The 27,552-nt window shown below is 44.4% G+C and overlaps 1 protein-coding gene across 2 annotated transcripts in view; it reads left to right on the top strand.

The window, feature by feature from the left end:
• The window catches only part of ANGPT1 (angiopoietin 1), a 240,888-nt gene that overhangs the window by 129,385 nt on the left and 83,951 nt on the right, over positions 1-27,552 (top strand). Inside the window, exons 1-3 of one of the 2 annotated variants that reach the window (XM_083186695.1) lie at positions 7,867-7,935; positions 11,061-11,216; positions 16,969-17,090. In XM_083186695.1, coding sequence (XP_083042821.1) covers positions 11,085-11,216; positions 16,969-17,090 — 254 coding nt within the window. In that variant the 5' untranslated portion in view covers positions 7,867-7,935; positions 11,061-11,084. Of the gene's footprint in view, positions 1-7,866; positions 7,936-11,060; positions 11,217-16,968; positions 17,091-27,552 lie in introns of those variants that run through there. The other variant, XM_083186694.1, reaches the window with a different exon arrangement.

The raw sequence follows: 27,552 nt of genomic DNA, 5'->3' as shown, positions 1-27,552 counted from the left end.
GCGGGGACCGGCGGAAATCAGCGGGGACCGTTGGGTAACTCTGTCGGAAGGGGACACACTAGTGTCTTATGCACGCGTCCCCTTCTGGCGGTTGGTGATCCGACCGCCAGACCCTGGGTGAATGACAGCGGCTCCGTCTGTATATATAGTTTTTCCACTTTAGACAAAAAATGTTAAACACCAAGTATGATACAGCGCAATGCATTGATGGTGTCGCGATACAGAAAACTGCATTCAGTGAAATAAACAGGAGTTAAAGTTAGATTACCGGGATATGGTCTGACGGCATACCGGCGGCGGAAACCTGCCTGCCATCAGAACACCAGTACCGGAACTTCGACATGGATAGCATACCGATGCTGTGAACCCGAACCCGGTGCTGGTTATGGTCAGGGCAGGGATGGGGGTGTCTAGGTTTAGGCACTAGGGGGGAACTTACGGTTAGGCTGCAGGTGTGTGTGTGTGTTTAGAATTATCCTGCAGGTGGAGAGGGTTTAGATTTAGGCACCTAGAGGGGGTGGTAGGATTAGAGGGTAGGAGGAGAGGGTTAGTTCCCTTATGGAACCCCTTTTGGGAACCTCGTTATCGGGATCCCGGGGTCAATCTTATGACAGTCGGTATCCCCACTACTGGAATATCATATATCCCCTGCCTGCAATAGCTTAGATCACTCAGGGGTGGATGTACAGTATGAAGCAGCGATAAGAGTGGAGAAGTGAGCCATTGGAGACATTGCCCCTGGCAACCAGTCAGCTTTGAAGTAACATTTACCTAGTGTATTCTATAATATTGTTGGTAGCAGCTGATTGGTTGTCATAACACACTCCTCTCTTTCCACTGCCTCATACATCACCAGCTACAGAATTCCATGTATAGGGATTAGACGGGCAGTAACGGTTCTTGGCCATGTTTCTGAAATCTGAGACGGCTTTCATCCATAGCAGTGGCGACTCTTACCTCTGCCAAGAAGCCAGCCCCCCCCACCCCCCCTCCCCCTCCTGTGCCACTGCTGCTGGTCCCCGCCACCGCCGCCTGCATCTTCTTGTCCCGGTTAACCGCCAAGTGACCGGTGCATGCGCAATAGCCTCTTCGGTACTGCACATGTGCTGGCCCCAGCCTCTGTGGGGCTGCTTCGGGAACAGACCCATAGAATTGTATTGATGGTTACAGCCCATAGGTAAAAACCGCCACTGGCCCATAGGCTTCCTGCGGGGAATAGGTTTATACAATATGTTAAACAGTCACAATGGCAACATGAGAGAGGCGAAACTAGAATGTATACATGGTTATTCCTACCTTGAATATATGTTACAATATATCTAATTTTGAGGAGTGGTAGTTTATCTCTCTCCATGTTATCTTTTTTGAAGATTTGTGGCAACTGTCCATCCTCTGTCCTTAAAACTCCAACAAACCCTTTCCCTAAAGCTGGTTATACATCAGACTCACAATGTACTCACAATAAGCACACAATCCGTTGCACAATCCAGCTGGTCGTTGCCAGAGGTTAATGCTCATTGCCATAGGTTTAATAGTCATTGCCAAGTGCTAATGCTCATTGCCAAGGGGTCTCGAAGCTCTGGGGGGACAGACGGTAGAGGTCATATTTCACCTCTAGCATCTAAGAGGGAGCACGGTGCCGGTGAGGCGGAGGAGTGCGGTGGAAGGCGGCGGTGGTGGGGGAAGGCAGCAGACGCGTTGAACGACAGATTGCATGTGCTTATATACACATACAACTTGGTCCCAATCACCACTGATCAGATGTGGTAATAGACATGTAGCACTGATCAGAGGACCAACCATCCAACTCGCAGGACCGTGCATTGCACGATTGTGTGCACACAATAATGATCCAGCCATTCAGCTCCAGTATGTAAATTGACAGTTAGGAGCTTATTGACTGGAGCAATGTTTACTTGCACATAATGTTCTTTATGTGGATATATACCAGTTATCTGAGCTTCATAAATTACCCCACAGATTCTGGCCCTGTGTATGGATTAGTGCCTCCTCTTGGTCACTAACGGTAATGACTTGCATTGTTGAATCTATGGTCATACAATAATGATACAGCACACTTACTCATCTGTACTAATATGTGGTTCTCGTTCTTACTCAGCAGTATAACAGTCCTATAAATATACATCTCCAATATATCATACTAGGGTTCCTACAGAGGACAACATTAACAAGGTAAAACAAGACGCAATGGTTATAAAACGGAGTAGAAATGACTGTGGGTAATATTTTATCTGCGTCATTGACAAATGATTGCTCGAAGCATTGTAGGCTGTTGACTTTGCTCAGAGAAATTCTGTAATATAAACCATGAGGACAGAGATGTAATCGTAGAACCTCCACGAGCCCATTACCTGGCAGACCCTTGTAACCAATGTTCCCTCTAATTTTACGAAGGCTGTGTGCGGCAAAAGATTTTGTTTGTGCAACTTTGGAAGGAAATTTTAATTTTTGTGCGTCATTTATATATAACTGGAAAATGACATTCAGAATCTGTGTTAACTTTACTTCAAAATGGTATTAAACATTTAAAACACAGCCCACAATGTAGTTAATGGGTGAAACGCACAATAATTGAGTCCACAACTGCAAAAAGGGACCACTGCTGCTTTGTGCGCATTGTTGTAATGTCTGTGCGCACGCTCGTCGAGTTGTGTGCGCGCGCACGAGCGCACAGCTTAGAGGGAACACTGCTTGTAACCCTGATTAGTAAGATCAGCACTTACGCCAACGACGGAGTCAGATATTTTCTGTAACATTTGACGTCTTCTGTGCAGCTCTGTGATCCCTTGGAACATAGTACCGAGGTCTGAGCTGAGAAAGCATATACGTTCTGTGCGTGATATTACTCACATCTACATGTATTATGGGAAAACATTTCTGTATCCAAAATCTAAAGATGTAATGGATGTCTGTTGGGATGGTTGCACAGAGATAAGAAGCCCCGCCTCCAAGATGGAGAAATGCTTGCCAGTGTCTGTTAAGCCCCATATACTTTATTTAATATTTCAAACTATATTGCCCATTTTGTTCCCATAATCGTAATAATAATAATTGTATTTTTATATTGTTCTTTCACCAATAGTACTCAAGGCCGCTAACAGATAGAAAGCATGTAATACAGTACAGGAACAGTAAAGGACAAAAACCATACTTAAGGGAATTACGGAAATGCTTGAGTAAACAGGAAAGTCTTGAGCCTGTTTTTGAAGGATTCTAGAGTGGGGGGCCTCTCGAACTGTGCGGGGGGGGTGATCTCCATAGAGTGGCTACATGCTCGGCCCCCAGATGAATTATGGGAGATTCTAGGTACCGCTAAGAGTCCATCTACAGATTGCAGTAATCGGGTGGGACAGTATGGAATCAGAAGCGGCTTCAGGTACCTTGGGCCTTGGTCATAAAGGGCTTTGAAACTCAGTAAGTTATTACCCAATTACGTCACTGAACGATATCTTTCAATGTGTAAGCACGGTATCGTTTGGTGGGAGGTCAGTTGGAAATCGTTTAAGATCTAGTTTCTGACCATATTGTCTAGTGTACGTGGGGCTTTATAGCTTTTTAGAATTTGGTCCATATGTCCACCGTTATGTTTCGGACTCCGCTACCTAAATCTGTTCTTCTTTTATCTCTGTTCCCTTTGCCGCATTGTCTATATGTCGTCCTGTATTTTATTCTGATTGATGCTATACACAGGTTCGCCTGTGCATGCAACATACAGTACTTTTTGCTTTTTATGTCTATTGCTATATTTTCATGCTGAGTCTGACCGATAGTCCCAGCGCACTTCTCTTCTTTTACCAGTATTGTTTATGGGCGAAATGTAATAGGGTGTGATTTTTTAGACATGTGCGATTTTTGGTCAAAAACGGCCGAAATCGCACATTTTCCGAAAATCGCACATTTAATAGGTTGAAAATCGCGGTAAAAAATCGCACTTTTTACCGCGAAATCGCACTTTTCTAAGTGCGATTTTTAGTCACATTTCAATTCGCATCCAGATGTTTTCCCATTATAAAGTATACAACTCGCAAATGTAATAGGGTGCGATTTTTGGTCAATGTTACCAAAAATCGCAAAAAAAATAGACCAGGTTCTGACAGGCGATTTTGACAGAACCATGCACAGATCATTGAGATCTGTGCATGGTTCTGTTAATAAAAATGTGTAAAAGTGTTTTTATAAAAAAAAAACGGCGTGGGGTCCCCCCTCCTAAGCATAACCAGCCCCGGGCTCATTGAGCCGGACCTGGTTCCAAAAATACGGGGGGACAAAAAGCATAGGGGTCCCCCGTATTTCTGAAACCAGCCCCGGACTCTTGGACCGGTCCTGGTTCCAAAAATACGGGGGACAAAAAATCTGGGGGTCCCCCGTATTTTGAAACCAGCACCGGGCTCCAACAGCCCGCGGTGTCATGCCACAGCCGGGGGACACTTTTTATACAAGGTCCCCCGGCCAAAACATGAGCACCGTGGCTGGTCAGCCTTGGACGGGGTACCTGGAGGAGTGGGGACCCCCCCAATAAAGGGGTCCCCCCCCCCCAGGCTTCACCCGTCCAGGGCTGAAGCCCGGGGCTGTCACCGGCGTCCGTGGCCAGTGGACGCCGGCCTGATAGGGTTAAATTCATCATACATATCATTACATTGCTTTTTACCGGCGAACTACAAGTGCCAGCAGACCTCCCCCGCATGCTGGGACTTGGAGAACCACAAGTCCCAGCATGCGGGGCATTAATGGGCCCGCTGGGACTTGTAGTCCACCTGTAAAAAGAATGTTTATAAAAAACACACACACAGAGAAGTACAAGTTTATTACACACACACACCTCAATTTTACACCAGCGTTACTTACCATTCCTGGATCCAGCGCTGGTCTGGCTGCTTTACAGCCGGCTCCCCCCGAACTGACAGGCAGCGGGGAGAAGCGGCTGTCTCCGTCGCTTCTAACAGCCTCTGTAGCGCTGTCCGAGTGCTACAGAGGCTGAGAGCGTGATTGGCTGAGCTACAGTATGCGTCTCCATGGAGACGCATAGCTCAGCCAATCAGGACTGAGCTATGCGTCTCCATGGAGACGCATACTGTAGCTCAGCCAATCACGCTCTCAGCCTCTGTAGCACTCGGACAGCGCTACAGAGGCTGTTAGAAGCGACGGAGACAGCCGCTTCTCCCCGCTGCCTGTCAGTTCGGGGGGAGCCGGCTGTAAAGCAGCCAGACCAGCGCTGGATCCAGGAATGGTAAGTAACGCTGGTGTAAAATTGAGGTGTGTGTGTGTAATAAACTTGTACTTCTCTGTGTGTGTGTTTTTTATAAACATTCTTTTTACAGGTGGACTACAAGTCCCAGCGGGCCCATTAATGCCCCGCATGCTGGGACTTGTGGTTCTCCAAGTCCCAGCATGCGGGGGAGGTCTGCTGGCACTTGTAGTTCGCCGGTAAAAAGCAATGTAATGATATGTATGATGAATTTAACCCTATCAGGCCGGCGTCCACTGGCCACGGACGCCGGTGACAGCCCCGGGCTTCAGCCCTGGACGGGTGAAGCCTGGGGGGGGGGGGACCCCTTTATTGGGGGGGTCCCCACTCCTCCAGGTACCCCGTCCAAGGCTGACCAGCCACGGTGCTCATGTTTTGGCCGGGGGACCTTGTATAAAAAGTGTCCCCCGGCTGTGGCATGACACCGCGGGCTGTTGAAAACCCGGTGCTGGTTTCAAAATACGGGGGACCCCCAGATTTTTTGTCCCCCGTATTTTTGGAACCAGGACCGGTCCAAGAGTCCGGGGCTGGTTTCAGAAATACGGGGGACCCCTATGCTTTTTGTCCCCCCGTATTTTTGGAACCAGGTCCGGCTCAATGAGCCCGGGGCTGGTTATGCTTAGGAGGGGGGACCCCACGCCGTTTTTTTTTTAACTTTTTTTTTTTGGAACAAAATCGCATTTATGAAAATGCGCACATTTTCATGACTGAAAATGCGCACATTTTCATGACTAAAAATCGCGGAAAATCGCGGCAAATCGCATTTTTTGCCGCTAATTCGCATCTCATTACATATGCGAATTCGCGGCAAAAAACGCGATTTTTAAAGGTGCGATTTGGTGCGATTTTTTTTTAGTCTAAAAATCGCACCCTATTACATTTCGCCCAATGTCTTTTCTCATTATTTTTTTTCTGTCTATGGTATATGTATCATTTAAAAATCTAATAAATATACTTGATTACAAGATTCGCCCGGGGCTTGGGTGTACAGTGTCACCAATCATGTATTGCATCCTAAACACTTACATTGTATACATTGTTCACGGCATTAAATCAGCAGCGAGGCCACGCGCAATTATATCCAGTATAAACAAATCACATCGAATGTACAAGAATAAATAAACACGTACGGTTAAAGGCCCCTACATACGCAGAGATGTGTGCCAGAGATACATAACGGGAGATTCAGCACAAGAGATTTCACTCTTGTGACTCATTTCAGACAATGAGCCACATACAGAGAGATTTGTGTCAGAGATTCATAATGGGAGATTCAGCACGGGAGATTTCAAATCTGTCACAGAAAGTGAAACACTGCTCTTCATCACAAAAATGTTATTATTACTGAACACGTCTTCTTTAATAAGTATTCTTTCACTTCCCCTAATATGCTACCCCCCCAAAAAAAAAAAATTTAATCATGGTGGCTAGTGGTTCCCCCTGAACCGAATGCAAACCCATATGCAAACTATTAAACGTTGGTGGTACAGTGGGAGCTGACAAAAAAATACTTACCAAGTCCGGGGTCCAGCGTCTCATCCTCTGTCATACAGACAATAATTTTGTAAAAAAAAATGGCATGGGGTCCCCCCCCCCAGACATGACCAGCCCCGGGCTTTTTGAGTGGTCCTGGTTCCCAAAATCCAGAGGACAAAGTGCGTGGGGTCCCCCAGATTTTGGGGACCAGCACCAGGCTCTTGAGCTGGCCCTGGTTTCCAAAATACGGGGGACAAAATGAATAGGGGTCCCCCATATTTTGGAGACCAGCACCAGGCTCAACTAGCAGGGGGTGTAATGCCATAGCCAGGGGACACGCTTGATGGTGTCCCGTGGCCAAAGCATTACCCACCCTAACTAGTCAGCCCAGGCCGGGAGTTTTTGGGGAGGTGGGGACCCCCCAAATAAGGGGGTCCCCCCTCTCCAGGGCACCCCAGGCCTGGGCTGCAGCCCGGGGCTATCCCCTGCACCCCTGGGCGGTGGGTGCAGGGTTGATAGCTTATTTAACAGTAATATTGTCTTTTACAGTAGGACTACAGGTCCCAGCAAGCCTGCCCCACATGCTGGCACTTGGGAGAACCACAGGTACCAGCATGTGGGGCATTAAAGGCCCGCCGGTACCTATAGCCCCCCTGTAAAGGAAATATTAAAATAAAACAACAAACACTGGTTTTAAATGTTTTATTTAATAAAAACACAAACACAGAGTTTTTAGTATTTTATTAAACTGCATCTGGTCTTCACCTGGGGGCAGCGGCCCCCTAAGCTCTTTTGCATGGCCGCTGCCTCCCAGGGCTTCTGCCTCTTCATCTGTGTTCTTCACCTGGGGGGCGGCGGCCTTTTAAGCTCTTTTGCATGGCCGCCGCCTCCCAGGGCTTCTGCCTCTTCATCTGTGTTCTTCACCTGGGGGGCGGCGGCCTTTTAAGCTCTTTTGCATTGGCCGCGCCTCCCAGGACTTCAGGAGCTCTTCACTCCTCCTCCGCCGTCGGACTGACTGCCCCGACCCTCTCTCAAGCTGGCTAATATAGCCAGCTCTAGGGGGCGGGGCAATGACGCGGCGAGCCGTGATTGGCTGGCCGCGGCCATTTTGAAATTTGAATTTTTTTTTTTTTTTTTTTTTAAACATCTCCGGGACCCGTCCCGATGCCGCCGCGCTGCCGCCGAGAGGAGAGGTGAGGTGGGGGTGGCGATGGGTGCTCCTGCTGGTGGGGGAGGGAGGTCAGGGGTGGCGGCGGTGCGGGGTGCGGCGGTTCTGCGGTGCGGGGTGCGGCGGGTCTGCGGCGTCCGCAGTCGCTCAGTCCTGCTCATCTGCCCGCAGCCACACATGCGGGAGATGAGCAGGAGCTTTCTGAGCGACTGCTCTGAATTGTACAGCCCGTCCGTTCTGAATCTTGGACAGATTCAGAACGGCGGGTGCGCGCATGTAAATCGCTGTGTGGGCTATATACACAGCGATTTACATGCATCTTCAGGCATTTTCTGAGCGATTTGTTAGAATCGCTCAGAAAATGCCTGAATATCGTGCTGTATGTGGGGGCCATAACTCTTCGCGCTTTGTTTGTGGTGATTTCGATTTATCAGGGGACCTTTTGATTGGAACAGAAATATAAAATATAAATGATTCCACATAATAGTGTCAGGCAGCGGACCGTGGTGAACTCACTAGTAAACATTGCACACGAGTGATAGGCACTAGACGTCTGACTGGGCGATGAATCATCTGCAGAGAACAGAAAGCAGAACTCTCTCTCTGGGGAAGGACATAGATGCTCATGCCTGTTCTAATTAATTCCAACAAATTGCAAATAAAGTTGGCTTCACCTTTAACCTTTGTCTCTTGGTGACCTCTCTGTAATAAATCAAATGATGAAGTTATACTGTCTGGGCTGGTTGTAATGATTAACCTAGAGCAACAGTACATTGAAAATAACATAGTGCCCATTTACCTTAGGTAATGGGTGTGGGTGGGACGGTCTACAGGGTGTGGTATAGCGGCCCGACAGTTGGGATTCCGATGGTAAGTATACCGTCATCGGAGTTCCGACTGCCGGTATGGGCTCGGGGGCTCGCTTCGCTCACTACCAGTTCTATTTTCCCTCTATGGGGGTCGTGGACCCCCACGAGTGGGAAATAACCTCTGTAAGTCGGAAAAATAATGAAAAAAACACAGAAAAATCATGTCAACCATTTCATGTCGATCTTTGCATGTATCAACCTATTGTCAATGTTGACTTTATGCATGTTGCATGTTGACATGCTGTCAATGTCAACATTTTGCATGTTTATCTTTTGGTGTCGACATTCTCACTGACGACACTGTAGACCTACTGTATGAACCAGATACCATAATGCTGACGCACATATGTATAGAGTTCTATTGAAGATGGGATGTTGCCCATAGCAACCAGATTATATCTATTATCATCTAGAACAGGGATTCGGAACCTTCGGCCCTTCAGCTGTTGTTGAACTACTTATCCCAGCATGCCCTGCAACAGTTTGAGCATGACCAAATAGCAAAACTGTAGCAGGGCATGCTGGGATGTGTAGCTCAAAAGCAGCTGGAGAGCCGAAGGTTCCCCATCCCTGAACTAGAAGGCGCTAAATAAATGTGTAGTAGAATCTGGTTGCTATGGGCAACATCCTATGTTCAACAGAACTCCCATCTTAGCAAATTCACCCCATAGACTGTATCTGTATATTATAATGTGACTTGTATTTTAGCGTTAGCAGAACGTATAGAGGACATAGGAGGAACACGCGTGTGATGTTAGTGTGATGTTAGTAATGACTGTGTGTGTATATTATATTGCATTTTAGCGTTAGTGGAATGTATAGAGGACACAGGAGGAACACGCGTGTGATGTTAGTGATGACTGTGTGTATATTATATTGTATTTTAGCATTAGCGGAATGTACAGAGGACACAGGAGGAACACGCGTGTGATGTTAGTGATGAATGTGTATGTGTATTATATTGTATTTTAGCATTAGCAGAACGTACAGAGGACACAGGAGGAACACACGTGTGATGTTAGTGATGAATGTGTATGTATATTATATGGTTCCTGATGAAGATGTGATTCTAATACATCGACAACGTTTGGACATTTACCTGCGTTGTGTTATTCATTTATTCACTGAGTGCCGCCGTGCGCTGCTTACTACATATTGACCCAACTGGGTTCTTTTGGAGGGCACCAGTACCAGCTTATGTCATTTACCAGGTGTGCTGCCTATTGGAGTATATGTATATTATATTGTATTTTAGCGTTAACGGAACGTACAGAGGACACAGGAGGAACACACATGTGATGTTAGTAATGTCTGTGTGTATTATATTGTATTTTAGCGCTAACGGAACATATAGAGGACACGAGGAACATGTGTGTGATGTTAGTGTGATGTTAGTGATGACTGTGTGTATTATATTGTATTTTAGGGTTAACGGAACATATAGAGGAGATAGGAGGAACACAAGCGTGATGTTAGTGGGATGTTAGTGATGATTGTGTGTGTATATTGTATATTATATTCTATTTTAGCGTCAACGGAACATATAGAGGACACACGAGAAACACGCGTGTGATGTTAGTGTGATGTTAGTGATGACTGTGTGTTTATATTATATTGTATTTTAGCGTTAGCGGAACGTATAGAGGACATGGAGGAACACCGTGTGATGTTAGTGATACCTGTGTATATTATATTGTATTTTAGCGTTAGTGGAACTTACAGAGAACACATGAGGAACACACGAATGATGTTAGTGATGTCTGTGTGTATATATTATATTGTATTTTAGCCTTAGCGGAACGTATAGAGAACACAGGAGGAACACACGTGTGATGTTAGTGATGAATGTGTATGTATATTATATTGTATTTTAGTGTTAGCGAAACATATAGAGGACATAGGAGGAACACGCGTGTGATGTTAGTGATGACTGTGTGTGTTTCATATTGTATTTTAGCGTTAGCGGAACATACAGTATAGAGGTCACACGAGGAACACGCGTGTGATGTTAGTGTGATGTTAGTGATGACTGTGTGTGTATATTATATTGTATGTTAGCGGAACATACAGAGGACACACGAGGAACACGCGTGTGATTTTAGTGATGACTGTGTGTATATTATATTGTATTTTAGCATTAGCGGAACATACAGAGGACACAGGAGAAACATGATTGTGATGTTAGTGTGATGTTAGTGTGATGTTAGTGATGACTGTGTATGTACAATGCATTGTCATCGCTGTCAGACCTACTCAGATTTATATATTATCTCTTATACAGTTGGAGAACTACATTGTGGACAACATGAAGACGGAGATGGTGCAGATGCAGCAGAATGCAGTGCAGAACCAGACGGCCACTATGCTGGAGATAGGGACGAGCCTGCTGAGCCAAACGGCCGAGCAGACGAGAAAACTCACCGACGTGGAAACGCAGGTAGGTGAGAACGCTCCTCCGGAACCCGCAATGTCTTCAGTGTTTTTAGGGAGGCGAGTATCAAGTTCTGGAGAGAGATAAAGTGGAGGTTACCCGTGGCAACCAATCAGCTACTAATTGTCATTTATCTAGCGTGGATTTTGAAATGACAGAAACCGCATGTACGCTGCATAGCGAGTCAATCTGAATCATGCCCATATTGTAGGTGAATCAGGTCAGGGTACGGGGGTACTATACTGTATGTACAGGTGGGAAGGCATGTGGGCAGTCTGGGCGGCCTGGATTTCCAAATTGAATCCCCCCTGTGTCAAAATCTACCTGCACTACTGGAGATCCACGCAAAACACATTTCCTTATGATTGTCCGGCCCCCTTGTTGTGCCCCAGAATGCTGTGCGATTCAAAGGTGATACATGGCACTTTGGGGAGGTGATATTGCATGCAGGGTGGGGGGCGGTAGTATCACAATGGGGTGTGGTACAGGGGTCCGACAGTCGGGATTCCGACAGTCATTAGCCCGACGTCGGGATCCCGATGGGCCGGACCCAGACAGCATGGTGAGCACAACTAAGCCCCTTGCGGGCTCGCTGCGCTCACCACGCTACGGGCACGGTGGCTCGCTATTCTATTCTCCCTCTATGGGGGTCGTGGACCCCCACGAGGGAAAATAGCTGGTGGCCGTCGGGATCCCAACGTCGAGTAAATGCCTGTCGGGACCCCGTCCGGCAACCATCATCACAATGGGAGTCTTTGGGCACTGGGGGTGAGGAACTCAGCCACTGGGAAAAGATTACCACTAGGAAGATAAGGGGTAATTCTACTGGGGGACATGACAATGGGGGTTGTATGGTCCTTAGGATGTGGTGTGTGTGTGGGGGGAGGGAGAGGCTTGGTACCCCATGGTGTATATATTTACAATAAAATACATCTTAAACAGAGGCTGTTAACTTTATTTAATATGCACTTTTTGAAAAATAAATGCATTGCTATTTGAGTGGTAATAATCTCACAATTGGCCATTGCATTGAAGGTGGAAAGTCGTTATGGAAGGGGCCTGTAGTAAAAAAGATCCTTGTTTTATTGTTGACTGTATTAAATGAATGCATTGCGAACATCAATCATTTCTAGGTTAACGTCACAAAGGAAACTAAACAACATTTAAGTTCAAATAAACACTTGAACTAATAGCTGGAAGTGATACATATGTTCGGGTAAATACACCAGTTCCATTAATTCCTATTTGAAGCGGATGATTAATTTCCTGTGTATCGGGCTCCTACCAGTGCATGTTTGTAGGCTACAGAAGAACCGCACCTGGGACTACGTCACGGCTACTGAATGGCCAGAAACCAGGACTGAGGCTCTGGCCATTATGCACATGTGCAAGCCGTCTGCTAAGTGGGGGATTTTCTGTTTATTAAATATAATGGACTGATTAATATAATGGACTAAGCATTAAATAACTTTTCATATAATCTGCTGTATTTTAGGCTTTTGTGGTTCAATATGAAATAGGGCAGCTGGATGCTTAAATTGACAAGAAATCCAATAAAAATGGAACCTGAATAGTAAAAAAAACAGTATTTATTTTAATAAATGCTGCTTAAAATGGCAATACAGATTTGTTTACATACATCTAGCCTCCTTTCAGTTTAAAAGCCTTTCTAGCGGTAGTGCTAGGCATCTTTTTTGAGACTTTTACATTAAAATGCATCTTACAGTATTTGCAAAACAGAATTAATAGGATGCACAAGCAGCTTTTGCTGATTAAAGTGATATGCGACAGGTCTTTGTACGACTGTGCCTGTATCTTCATAATGAAATGATACGGTACACTTTTTTAATGGGAAAAGTTGCACAAAAAAGATGCTAAGGAGCTAATAAGTCACACGTAACTCAGGCGTAAAGTATAACGCAACTTGTAGGGCATGGAGAATAGATCTATGTGGACACATCTGTATACTGTATGTATCCTGCAGTATATTACACATCATATAGGTTTATCTAAAACAGAGGTTCCCAAACGCGGTCCTCAAGGTACCCCAAAGGGTCAAAGGTCCTTCCTGCTTATTTTGATTGTCAAATATTTTAAAAAACGAATGGTAACAATGGTTACTTTGCCAAGCATATTGAGGTGCTCTCCCCTCCAATACATGGGTTTAGAGTAATATTACCTTATGGGGGTCAGTGGTAATATCTGATCAGCTGGGCCTTTGTGTGTCATTGGCAGAGAAGTTTGGATGCCTTTTTTATTGGCAGCGATCTGGCAGTTGGCCCCATCATGAGTTGTTGGCAGGGTGCTGGCCCCCCATCTAATCCGAGTTTTTGGTGACCGGCATGCAGTTGGCCCCCATCTAGTCTGTGAGTTTTTAGTGATGGGCTGGCAGTTGGCCCCTATCTAGGACCTGCATTGTTAGTGATGGGCTGGCAGTTGACCGCTATCTAGGACATGTGTTGTTGATGATGGGCTGGCAGTTGGCCGCTGTCTAGGACATGCATTGTATATGATGGGCTGGCAGTTGGCCGCTGTCTAGGACATGCATTGTTGGTGATGGCTGGCAGTTAGCCGCTGTCTAGGACATTCATTGTTGGTGATGGGCTGGCAGTTGGTCCCTATCTAGGACATGCATTGTTGGTGATGTGCTGGCAGTTGGCCCCTATCTAGGACATAGGTTGTTGGTGATGTGCTGGCAGTTGGCCACTGTCTAGGACATGCGTTGTTGGTGATGGGCTGGCAGTTGGCCACTGTCTAGGACATGCATTGTTGGTGATGGGCTGGCAGTTGGCCGCTGTCTAGGACATGCATTGTTGGTGATGGCTGGCAGTTGGCCGCTGTCTAGGACATGCATTGTTGGTGATGGCTGGCAGTTGGCCGCTGTCTAGGACATTCATTGTTGGTGATGGGCTGGCAGTTGGCCCCTATCTAGGACATGCATTGTTGGTGATGGGCTGGCAGTTGGCCCCTATCTAGGACATGCATTGTTGGTGATGGGCTGGCAGTTGGCCGCTATCTAGGACATGCGTTGTTGGTGATGTGCTGGCAGTTGGCCCCTATCTAGGACATAGGTTGTTGGTGATGGGCTGGCAGTTGGCCGCTGTCTAGGACATACATTGTTCGTGATGTGCTGGCAGTTGGCCCCTATCTAGGACATGCATTGTTGGTGATGTGCTGGCAGTTGGCCCCTATCTAGGACATGCATTGTTGGTGATGTGCTGGCATTTGGCCCCTATCTAGGACATGCATTGTTGGTGATGTGCTGGCAGTTGGCCGCTGTCTAGGACATGCATTGTTGGTGATGGCTGGCAGTTGGCCGCTGTCTAGGACATGCATTGTTGGTGATGGCTGGCAGTTGGTCCCTATCTAGGACATAGGTTGTTAGTGATGGGCTGGCAGTTGGCCCCTATCTAGGACATGAATTGTTGGTGATGGGCTGGCAGTTGGCCCCTATCTAGGACATGAATTGTTGGTGATGGGCTGGCATTTGGCCCCTATCTAGGACATGCATTGTTGGTGATGTGCTGGCAGTTGGCCCCTATCTAGGACATGCATTGTTGGTGATGTGCTGGCAGTTGGCCGCTGTCTAGGACATGCATTGTTGGTGATGGCTGGCAGTTGGCCCCTATCTAGGACATGCATTGTTGGTGATGTGCTGGCAGTTGGCTGCTGTCTAGGACATGCATTGTTGGTGATGGCTGGCAGTTGGCCGCTGTCTAGGACATGCATTGTTGGTGATGGCTGGCAGTTGGCCCCTATCTAGGACATAGGTTGTTAGTGATGGTTAGCAGTTGGCCCCTATCTAGGACATAGGTTGTTAGTGATGGGCTGGCAGTTGGCCCCTATCTAGGACATGAATTGTTGGTGATGTGCTGGCAGTTGGTCGCTATCTAGGACATGCATTGTTGGTGATGGGCTGGCAGTTGGCCGCTGTCTAGGACATGAATTGTATGTGATGTGCTGGCAGTTGGCTCCTATCTAGGACATGCGTTGTTGGTGATGGGCTGGCAGTTGGCTGCTGTCTAGGACATGCGTTGTTGGTGATGGCTGGCAGTTGGCCGCTGTCTAGGACATGCATTGTATGTGATGGGCTGGCAGTTGGCCGCTGTCTAGGACATGTGTTGTTGGTGATGGGCTGGCAGTTGGCCGCTGTCTAGGACGTGAGTTGTTAGCATGTCCTAGATGTTGCATGATTTTGATACTGTGGGTGAGATTTAATTGGATGAGAGATTCAGAAAGTGAGAGATTTGGTGAGAAATCTCCAGTTTTTTTAAAGCGGCAATCATTTAAACTGCTAAACCAGTCTGATTTTGCAGTGTAAATGATTGCCGCTTTAAAAACCTGGAGATTTCTTACCAAATCTCTCACTTTCTGAATCTTTCATGCTATTATCTCACCCAGTATGTTTAGTATGGTTGTTCTTTTCCCGCCATGCAATGAATCCTTCAATGGGGTTCAATTATTAAGATGGGATTTCTATTGAAGATGGGATGTTGCCCAATAACAACCAATCAGATTCTACTTATTATTTATTTAGCACCTTCTAGAAGATAATAGAAGATAATAATTGGTTACTGTGGCCATGCATTGTTGAGGATAATAATTGGTTGCTATGTGTAACAGCTCATCTTCAAAAAACTCTGGTTTTAGTAGATTTACCCCTATATTTTTTTCCTCTATTCTCTTGGTGTAGAAATGTAGGCTGAAGATCACAGCTGATTTGTTTGCAGGCTACTATGTAACAGAAATGCTTTATACAGATTGGTTATTCAAAATTCAAATTTCAAATGTAACATTAATAGTGATTTAAGAATCATTGACCCATCCTGAAAAATCTGCCGGTTCCAGTATCTGCAGCCAGCTGGTATTGTCACCACGTTCCATCAGCAGAGATCTATAGCCCTCCATGCTGTGCTTATCTCCCGCTGTGGATCATCGCTGTGTAATAACCTTAAGTGTCCCAGTTTGCCAACCTGGCGTGACCCTGCAAAAGGCACCAGTGGATTTAATTATCCTTTATTCAGAACATACATTTACTGTACAGTACATCTATTCTCTACACAGAGCTGTGATCTTAAATAGCGCTCTAATCCGCGCTGCCAAAGACTCAGAGAAGACCCAGAAACCCATCTACGGTTCCTAAATTACTGTTTTTCAGCTTACCAATTTCAGCGGTTTCCAAATAAAATAGATAAGCGTTGTTTAACCAATTAAACTATTTATAGAGCACAGAATGAGTACGACGCCAAGACAAAGTATCCCATTCCCAGCTTAAACAGGAGTTTGTGGTTCATCCGGAATTATAGTTAAATCAGAAATCACAGCCTTGAACGTTATCGTCATTTAAACAGGAGCCGCTCCAGTTGTTTTTAGCTCCCACAATCCCTAAGCTGCTATGATGTTGTTGAGTTATCATTGCTGAACCCGTATGTGTAATAAAAATGGCTGTCAGACCTCGAAGAGCATCCCACGGGCAAACGAGAACTCACAATGTCATGAAATAAGTCGTTCCGTCGGACCACCATGCAAATATCGGGGGAGATCTTTTAGCTGCAGGTTTGCAATAACATTTACTTATGATTCCATGACGGACATTCATTGCCCGGCACTGTCATAATACGCCCTCACATTATCGCATTGAGCGTGTTTGCTTTTTCTCACCTAGTCATTTATTTATTTTACCCTAGATTATATTTTTGTGTCCCGCTACTAATTGAATGCGACAGTTTGAAACATTTTTGTTTCCCTTCATTTAAAGGTCCTCAATCAGACGTCCCGCCTGGAGATCCAGCTTTTGGAGAACTCGCTGTCGACGTACAAGTTGGAAAAGCAGCTCATTCAGCAGACTCACGAAATCATAAAAATCCACGAAAAAAACAGGTACTGGGAACGTTGGAATCTTTCCGTCTGCGCAAACAAAGAAAAACGCTGTGACATTTACACCTAACATTGCATTAGGGGAGGGAAAGGTATTGCTAAATATTTGTCTAGCCCGGTGGGAAGAAAGAAATGTCCTTTTTTAGCAGAAAAATTAAAACAATTCCGCTTTAATCTCACGGGTGTTAAGAAAATAATTTTAATGGTGTTAAGGAAAGGTGCTGAGTTTTCGTTTGACTGCTAATTCTGGGGTTAAGCTTTGGCCCAGCAGGACACACAGACCGCACGCTGACTCAATTAACTTTTGCAAAGGTTGCGGTTATTGTTCTGAGTGCATGCTCTCAGGGTGAGAAGATATGGCGCAAGGAAATATATGCAATATGCTGTATACTGTACGGAAAGAGGTAGACAGGGAAAATAATCAGATTCTGTCCTATTGGTTGTATAGTACACAGAATTATACAGCGCTCAGGGGTACTGAACTTTCATTAAGGACTTTTCATGAACATTTATTTATATAGTGCTAAAGTTATCATGGCTATTAACAGACCAACAAATTGCAAGATTACAAATATTCAAATGTTCTGACAATGGGGGTTATTCTGGTTAATGTGCTCGGATGCGAATTTGCACCTAAGGCCGGTTCCTTCACACTAGCTGCGAACCAATGTTTTACACCAATATTCATTCGCAGCTTGTGGGGGGGAACACCCACATCATTCGATGGTGGGCGACCATCGAATGATGTGGAACAAGCATGCATATGTAAGGATGCTCTGAGGCACCCTTACATATGTGTGCACGCTCAGAAGGAAGTGGGCGGGCAGCTGACTTCTGGTGATGTCACCTGCCCACCCCCGGCGCCCACGTCACAGCCTCATTAGCATGAGAACGCCCAGCGTTCTCATTAGAGCGCCCATAAAACGCTCAGCGCTCACATATGCTAATGGACCACCCGCCACACCCCTCTCTGCCCCCCCCACCCCGGGTGCGCTATTAATACGATGTGGTGAGGCTCCACTGTGCGCAGAAAGGACGGCCAACAGTACACATCTCATACACCTGGGGCCTAGGGCGATGCGCACCCTGGAAGCAATGATACACTATAGTAAGAGGCCGGAAAGTGTAGGTATTAAGTACCAAAGGGCCGGTTCAGACTTGTACGCACAGGTCTGAATTCGGCCCCTCCAGCGATGGTTAGGGTATCCACACCAATGTGCTGGCTCCTGCTGCGAGCGCCTTTGGCTACTTTTACCTTCGCGGAGGTGCCCACAGCCTGAGTGACGGGCAGGGGGCATCGTGGGTGTGCCCACAAAAAATGTTGGGCGCACCCATAGTAACGCTGGGCTAGCTCCAGCGAACGCAGACATTCCCCTTCCTGACGTTGGCGCACGCCCTGAAATCACAACCATACATGCTGCCACTGAGTGACTCCTGGGTCTGAGAGCATCAGCCACAGGAGGTAAGTAACCATCGATTGATTTCTCCTTCTGTGGCCAACGATAGTGAACGGATGTGTACTGTTCCGTACGCATCCGATCGCAGCCCTGCACTTGGGCTTGGCCATTGAGGGTGAATATCCGGCAGGGTGGCGGCGCGGCATTAAACTGCTCACTAGGCTGCATGTTTTGGAATCACGCAATGGGTGGCAGAGGGAGAAACAAGGGGTGTTTAATTAATGAGTTTTTCCCTGTCCCGCTCCACATCCTACACTGTGTGTTCCCCTGTCCCCCATTCACAGGCACATCAAATGAAGACTGTGCCCAATGCACCCTTCCTTCCCCCTCATGCTCCCCTGCTGCTGCTTCCAGGAAACCCTCCCGAGACACCCGAGGATGACCCCTACCCCGTGCTGCAACAATAGTGGTGGTCCTGGGCTGCGGCCTGCCTACAAAAGACCAAGGACCAGTGGTGGCTCTTATCTTGTCTGAGAAAGGGGGAATTCGCTGGCTGAGATACCACCGCCTTGGCTGCCGCTGGTCCCCGTTGCTGCCTGCCGCTGGTCCAGACTCTGGTACTGCACATGTGTTGGCCCCCAGCAACCCATAGAAGCTAAAATAAGGTCCTAGCGCCCGTACACTTCAGATGTCTCTGCCTCGTCTTCTAGTCACCTGTTAATGGGCTATTCATTGGGTATTAAGCACTGAGATTGTGCCTGTGTTGCTATTATAGCCCTCAGAATGAGCTCTCCTTTGTTCAATCTTTGTAGCAGTATCTTAATCCAATAACGCAGGGCTGTATATACTGGGTAGTCTGGGATTGGGCTGTGTAATTGTACAATGCTCACTGTCAGCCAGGTTCGATGAGCACACACCCAACTGACCAATGGAAAATTATAACTTAATATTATATTGATTTTTGAAAATAAATTAGGCTTAAATTCTCGATTTCTTATTTGTCTCGCTGCTATTGTCGCGTCTTAGTGAAAGATTTAGTAAGAACATTGTTTGATCTTATACGTCGATCACAGAATAAAAGTTTATTATTATTACCTTATTACATTACTACAGCGCATTGTGTAATTTGGAGGTTTTCCCACACGAATCCATTACACACTTTGATCTATTTTGCTTAATATTCCCCAAGTAAGTCTGTATTATTGAAGTTAGTACAAGTGACTGACAAATGTGAGGACAGTGCTAGATTAATATAATAAATCCGTGATGAAGTGATGTTGTTCTAAGCGTTATTGGCAGGAATAATGGGATCCTAATTAGTTTCTCATGAGGAAATAGTGTAACACGAAATGACGGGCGGGTAACACAATAGAAGATATCAGCACGGGATGATAAGTGCCTTGGCCGAGGATTGCGCTGCCCATTGTATTATCCAGTCCGATGTTTACCTTTGTGTATTCAGTATTATTTCATCTTTTAGCTATTTTGTGTCCCTGTAGATGCAGAGTGATACATTTCTATATTTCAGATTAATAAAAATATCGCTACATTTTTCTCTCATACAAACTCTAAAACTGACTGTTACAGCTCTATAACTGTGACTGCTACTGATCTATAACTGTGACTGCTACAGCTCTATAACTGTGACTGTTACAGATCTATAACTGTGACTGCTACAGATCTATAACTGTGACTGTTACAGCTCTATAACTGTGACTGCTACAGATCTATAACTGTGACTGTTACAGCTCTATAACTGTGACTGTTAGAGATCTATAACTGTGACTGGTACAGCTCTATAACTGTGACTGGTACAGCTCTATAACTGTGACTGCTACAGATCTATAACTGTGACTGTTACATCTCTATAACTGTGACTGCTACAGATCTATAACTGTGACTGTTACAGCTCTAGAACTGTGACTGTTACATCTCTATAACTGTGACTGCTACAGCTCTATAACTGTGACTGCTACAGATCTATAACTGTGACTGTTACAGCTCTATAACTGTGACTGTTAGAGATCTATAACTGTGACTGGTACAGCTCTATAACTGTGACTGGTACAGCTCTATAACTGTGACTGCTACAGATCTATAACTGTGACTGTTACATCTCTATAACTGTGACTGCTACAGATCTATAACTGTAACTGTTACAGCTCTAGAACTGTGACTGTTACATCTCTATAACTGTGACTGCTACAGATCTATAACTGTGACTGTTACAGCTCTATAACTGTGACTGCTACAGATCTATAACTGTGACTGTTACAGCTCTAGAACTGTGACTGTTACATCTCTATAACTGTGACTGTTACAGCTCTATAACTGTGACTGCTACAGCTCTATAACTGTGACTGCTACAGATCTATAACTGTGACTGTTACATCTCTATAACTGTGACTGTTACAGCTCTATAACTGTGACTGCTACAGCTCTATAACTGTTACTGCTACAGATCTATAACTGTGACTGCTACAGCTCTATAACTGTGACTGCTACAGCTATATACTGTGACTGCTACAGATCTATAACTGTGACTGTTACATCTCTATAACTGTGACTGCTACAGATCTATAACTGTGACTGTTACAGCTCTATAACTGTGAGTGCTACAGCTCTATAACTGTGACTGCTACAGCTCTATAACTGTGACTTCTACAGATCTATAACTGTGACTTCTACAGGTCTATAACTGTGACTGTTACAGCTCTATAACTGTGACTGATACAGCTCTATAACTGTGACTGTTACAGCTCTATAACTGTGACTGATACAGCTCTATAACTGTGACTGGTACAGCTCTATAACTGTGACTGCTACAGCTCTATAACTGTGACTGCTACAGCTCTATAACTGTGACTTCTACAGATCTATAACTGTGACTTCTACAGGTCTATAACTGTGACTGTTACAGCTCTATAACTGTGACTGATACAGCTCTATAACTGTGACTGCTACATCTCTATAACTGTGACTGCTACAGCTCTATAACTGTAACTGCTACAGCTCTATAACTGTGGCTGCTACAGCTCTGTGACTGTTACAGCTCTAGAACTGTGACTGTTACATCTCTATAACTGTGACTGCTACAGATCTATAACTGTGACTGTTACAGCTCTAGAACTGTGACTGTTACATCTCTATAACTGTGACTGCTACAGATCTATAACTGTGACTGTTACAGCTCTAGAACTGTGACTGTTACATCTCTATAACTGTGACTGATACAGCTCTATAACTGTGACTGCTACAGCTCTATAGCTGTGACTGCTACAGATCTATAACTGTGACTGTTACATCTCTATAACTGTGACTGTTACAGCTCTATAACTGTGACTGCTACAGCTCTATAACTGTTACTGCTACAGATCTATAACTGTGACTGCTACAGCTCTATAACTGTGACTGCTACAGCTATATACTGTGACTGCTACAGATCTATAACTGTGACTGTTACATCTCTATAACTGTGACTGCTACAGATCTATAACTGTGACTGTTACAGCTCTATAACTGTGAGTGCTACAGCTCTATAACTGTGACTGCTACAGCTCTATAACTGTGACTTCTACAGATCTATAACTGTGACTTCTACAGGTCTATAACTGTGACTGTTACAGCTCTATAACTGTGACTGATACAGCTCTATAACTGTGACTGTTACAGCTCTATAACTGTGACTGATACAGCTCTATAACTGTGACTGGTACAGCTCTATAACTGTGACTGCTACAGCTCTATAACTGTGACTGCTACAGCTCTATAACTGTGACTTCTACAGATCTATAACTGTGACTTCTACAGGTCTATAACTGTGACTGTTACAGCTCTATAACTGTGACTGATACAGCTCTATAACTGTGACTGCTACATCTCTATAACTGTGACTGCTACAGCTCTATAACTGTAACTGCTACAGCTCTATAACTGTGGCTGCTACAGCTCTATAACTGTGCCTGTTACAGGACTATAACTGTGACTGCTACAACTCTATAACTGTGACTGCTACAGATCTAAAACTGACTGTTATAGCTCTATAACTGTGACTGCTACAGCTCTATAACTGTGACTGCTACAGATCTATAACTGTGACTGTTACAGCTCTAGAACTGTGACTGTTACATCTCTATAACTGTGACTGTTACAGCTCTATAACTGTGACTGCTACAGCTCTATAACTGTGACTGCTACAGATCTATAACTGTGACTGTTACATCTCTATAACTGTGACTGTTACAGCTCTATAACTGTGACTGCTACAGCTCTATAACTGTTACTGCTACAGATCTATAACTGTGACTGCTACAGCTCTATAACTGTGACTGCTACAGCTATATACTGTGACTGCTACAGATCTATAACTGTGACTGTTACATCTCTATAACTGTGACTGCTACAGATCTATAACTGTGACTGTTACAGCTCTATAACTGTGAGTGCTACAGCTCTATAACTGTGACTGCTACAGCTCTATAACTGTGACTTCTACAGATCTATAACTGTGACTTCTACAGGTCTATAACTGTGACTGTTACAGCTCTATAACTGTGACTGATACAGCTCTATAACTGTGACTGTTACAGCTCTATAACTGTGACTGATACAGCTCTATAACTGTGACTGGTACAGCTCTATAACTGTGACTGCTACAGCTCTATAACTGTGACTGCTACAGCTCTATAACTGTGACTTCTACAGATCTATAACTGTGACTTCTACAGGTCTATAACTGTGACTGTTACAGCTCTATAACTGTGACTGATACAGCTCTATAACTGTGACTGCTACATCTCTATAACTGTGACTGCTACAGCTCTATAACTGTAACTGCTACAGCTCTATAACTGTGGCTGCTACAGCTCTATAACTGTGACTGTTACAGCTCTAGAACTGTGACTGTTACATCTCTATAACTGTGACTGCTACAGATCTATAACTGTGACTGTTACAGCTCTAGAACTGTGACTGTTACATCTCTATAACTGTGACTGCTACAGATCTATAACTGTGACTGTTACAGCTCTATAACTGTGACTGCTACAGATCTATAACTGTGACTTTTACAGCTCTAGAACTGTGACTGTTACATCTCTATAACTGTGACTGTTACAGCTCTATAACTGTGACTGCTACAGCTCTATAACTGTGACTGCTACAGATCTATAACTGTGACTGTTACATCTCTATAACTGTGACTGTTACAGCTCTATAACTGTGACTGCTACAGCTCTATAACTGTTACTGCTACAGATCTATAACTGTGACTGCTACAGCTCTATAACTGTGACTGCTACAGCTATATACTGTGACTGCTACAGATCTATAACTGTGACTGTTACATCTCTATAACTGTGACTGCTACAGATCTATAACTGTGACTGTTACAGCTCTATAACTGTGAGTGCTACAGCTCTATAACTGTGACTGCTACAGCTCTATAACTGTGACTTCTACAGATCTATAACTGTGATTTCTACAGGTCTATAACTGTGACTGTTACAGCTCTATAACTGTGACTGATACAGCTCTATAACTGTGACTGTTACAGCTCTATAACTGTGACTGATACAGCTATATAACTGTGACTGGTACAGCTCTATAACTGTGACTGCTACAGCTCTATAACTGTGACTGCTACAGCTCTATAACTGTGACTTCTACAGATCTATAACTGTGACTTCTACAGGTCTATAACTGTGACTGTTACAGCTCTATAACTGTGACTGATACAGCTCTATAACTGTGACTGCTACATCTCTATAACTGTGACTGCTACAGCTCTATAACTGTAACTGCTACAGCTCTATAACTGTGGCTGCTACAGCTCTATAACTGTGCCTGTTACAGGACTATAACTGTGACTGCTACAACTCTATAACTGTGACTGCTACAGATCTAAAACTGACTGTTATAGCTCTATAACTGTGACTGCTACAGCTCTATAACTGTGACTGCTACAGATCTATAACTGTGACTGTTACATCTCTATAACTGTGACTGCTACAGATCTATAACTGTGACTGTTACAGCTCTATAACTGTGAGTGCTACAGCTCTATAACTGTGACTGCTACAACTCTATAACTGTGACTGCTACATCTCTATAACTGTGACCGCTACAGCTCTATAACTGTGACTGCTACAGCTCTATAACTGTGACTGCTACAGATCTATAACTGTGACTGTTACAGCTCTATAACTGTGACTGCTACAGCTCTATAACTGTGACTGCTACAGCTCTATAACTGTGACTGCTACAGATCTATAACTGTGACTGCTACAGCTGTACAACTGTGACTGCTACAGCTCTATAACTGTGACTGCTACAAGTCTATAACTGTGACTGCTACAGATCTATAACTGTGACTGTTACAGCTCTATAACTGTGACTGGTACAGCTCTATAACTGTGACTGCTACATCTCTATAACTGTGCCTGTTACAGGACTATAACTGTGACTGCTACAGCTCTATAACTGTGACTGCTACAGCTCTATAACTGTGACTGCTACAGCTCTATAACTGTGACTGATACAGCTCTATAACTGTGCATGTTACAGTACTATAACTGTGAGTGCTACAGCTCTATAACTGTGACTGCTACAACTCTATAACTGTGACTGCTACATCTCTATAACTGTGACCGCTACAGTTCTATAACTGTGACTGCTACAGCTCTATAACTGTAACTGCTACAGCTCTATAACTGTGACTGCTACAGCTCTATACCTGTGACTGCTACAGCTCTATAACTGTAACTGCTACAGCTCTATAACTGTGGCTGCTACAGTTCTATACCTGTGCCTGTTACAGGACTATAACTGTGACTGCTACAGCTCTATAACTGTGACTGCTACAGCTCTATAACTGTGACTGCTACAGCTATATAACTGTGACTGCTACAGCTCTATAACTGTGACTGTTACAGCTCTATAACTGTGACTGTTAGCTCTATAACCTTTACTGCTACAGCTCTATAACTTTGACTGCTACAGCTCTATAACCGTTACTGCTGCAGCTCTGTAACTGTGACTGCTACAGCTCTATAACTATGGCTGCTACCACTCTATAACTTTGACTGCTACCGCTCTATAACTGTGACTGCTACAGCTCTATAACTGTGACTGCTACAGCTCTATAACTGTAACTGCTACAGCTCTATAACTGTGGCTGCTACAGCTCTATAACTGTGCCTGTTACAGGACTATAACTGTGACTGCTACAGCTCCATAGCTGTGACTGCTACAGCTCTATAACTGTGACTGATACAGCTCTATAAATCTGCCTGATACAGGTCTATAACTAACTGCTACTGCTCTATAACTGTGACTGCTACAGCTCTATAACTGTGACTGCTACAGCTCTATAACTGTGACTGCTACAGCTCTATAACTGTGACTGCTACAGCTCCATAGCTGTGACTGCTACAGCTCTATAACTGTGACTGATACAGCTCTATAAATCTGCCTGTTACAGGTCTATAACTGACTGCTACAGCTCTATAACTGTGACTGCTACAGCTCTATAACTGTGACTGCTACAGCTCTATAACTGTGACTGCTACAGCTCTATAACTGTGACTGCTGCAGCTCTATAACTGTGACTGCTACAGCTCTATAACTGTGACTGCTACAGCTCTATAACATAACTGAAACTCTATTGCATTCTAGAACATGATGATACAATCTGATTGGTTGCTACAGTATAAGCAACATCCCCACTTTTCAATTTTAGATGCTTAAGTAAATTTACCCCTGGTTCTGCAGTATGTCAACCACTTTGGATGTTGCATCGTATCCTCACAACACTCCTAATGGACAGACAGACAGGTCCGACAGAAGAGAGAAAGGATTCCCAGACAGACGCACATGTGTTCTGTGATAATTACAATACACTCTAGAAAGAGCTTCAAAAACGTATTGTAATAAAAGCAATGAACAGTACTAAAATATGTGATAATCAGCCATGGGTTAATTGGTATCTGATTATTATTTAAATGTCTTTATTATTGTTTTTTTTTTCCCTTAACCCTTTGAGTGCCAAGTGAATTTGTAAGAATCGGTGTGAAAATTGCCAATCAAACATTTTTAATTCATCATAATGACCTGTAACTTTATATAGGAAATTGAATCAATTTTTGCGCATCTTTTTTTTTAATTTGAATTGATATAACAAATGTGAGCGACGCTGGAATTTTTAGCGGATACTTTGAACATTTCTCACAGAGACAATGCCACTCCAAGGGTTAAATTCCAATAAATGAATAACCGGTTTTAAATTGTTCCCTGTTCTTTGTCAAATTTACAAACGTCTATAGCTGAACAACATAAAGATCTGGAATTTTTGGGGAGTTCAAACATTTGGGGCCAATAAAAATATAGTTCTGAGTCTATGAACAAAAAATGATTTCTGTTATCAGTGATAACTTAGGAGAGCGCCTTCATCCGCTTCCAGATCACCGTGAGTCACACAGAGAGAGGTCTGGCAGATAAGAGAGATCAGTGGCTGCGAAGTGTCCGATATATTTGTGTTTGCGAAAAATGATTGTTCCAACGAGATCTAGTTATAATACTCTCCGCATAATTATATTGTCAGACTATAAGAAAATAAATGGTGTTCCTGAAACTATTGACTTTGGAGATGGAACTTTCAATATTTATCTTTAGCGAACCTGCGAACTGTGATTATTTGGGCAGGGCAATCACATCATTCCGACGGATGTGGATTATTGGTCGACCTGTACAGTAAAAAATGTCGACACAGAGAAAAAGTCAACATGTACTAGATTAACATGGACAAAAGTTTGACATGAAAATTGATGACACAGGAAAAGCCGATACAGGTTTTTTGATGCGTTTTGTTGTCTACAGCGATGTGTGTCAACCGAATTAGTGTTACGTGTAAAATATGAAGTCAATTACAAGGAAAAAACATGAAAACGCATGCCGACCTTTTCTTGTGTCGACCATTGGCATGTTGACTGCTTGTGTTAACCTTTTGTCAATATCGACTTACTGCATGTCGACAACAGGTTGACTAATAGTGGTCGACCTATTGACTGTCG

Source organism: Crinia signifera, chromosome 5 (assembly GCF_055691185.1).
Source record: "Crinia signifera chromosome 5, ASM5569118v1, whole genome shotgun sequence".
Classification (NCBI taxonomy): domain Eukaryota; kingdom Metazoa; phylum Chordata; class Amphibia; order Anura; family Myobatrachidae; genus Crinia; species Crinia signifera.
The sequence above is the reverse complement of the archived record's forward strand: the minus strand, read 5'-3'. Positions and strand labels throughout refer to the sequence as shown.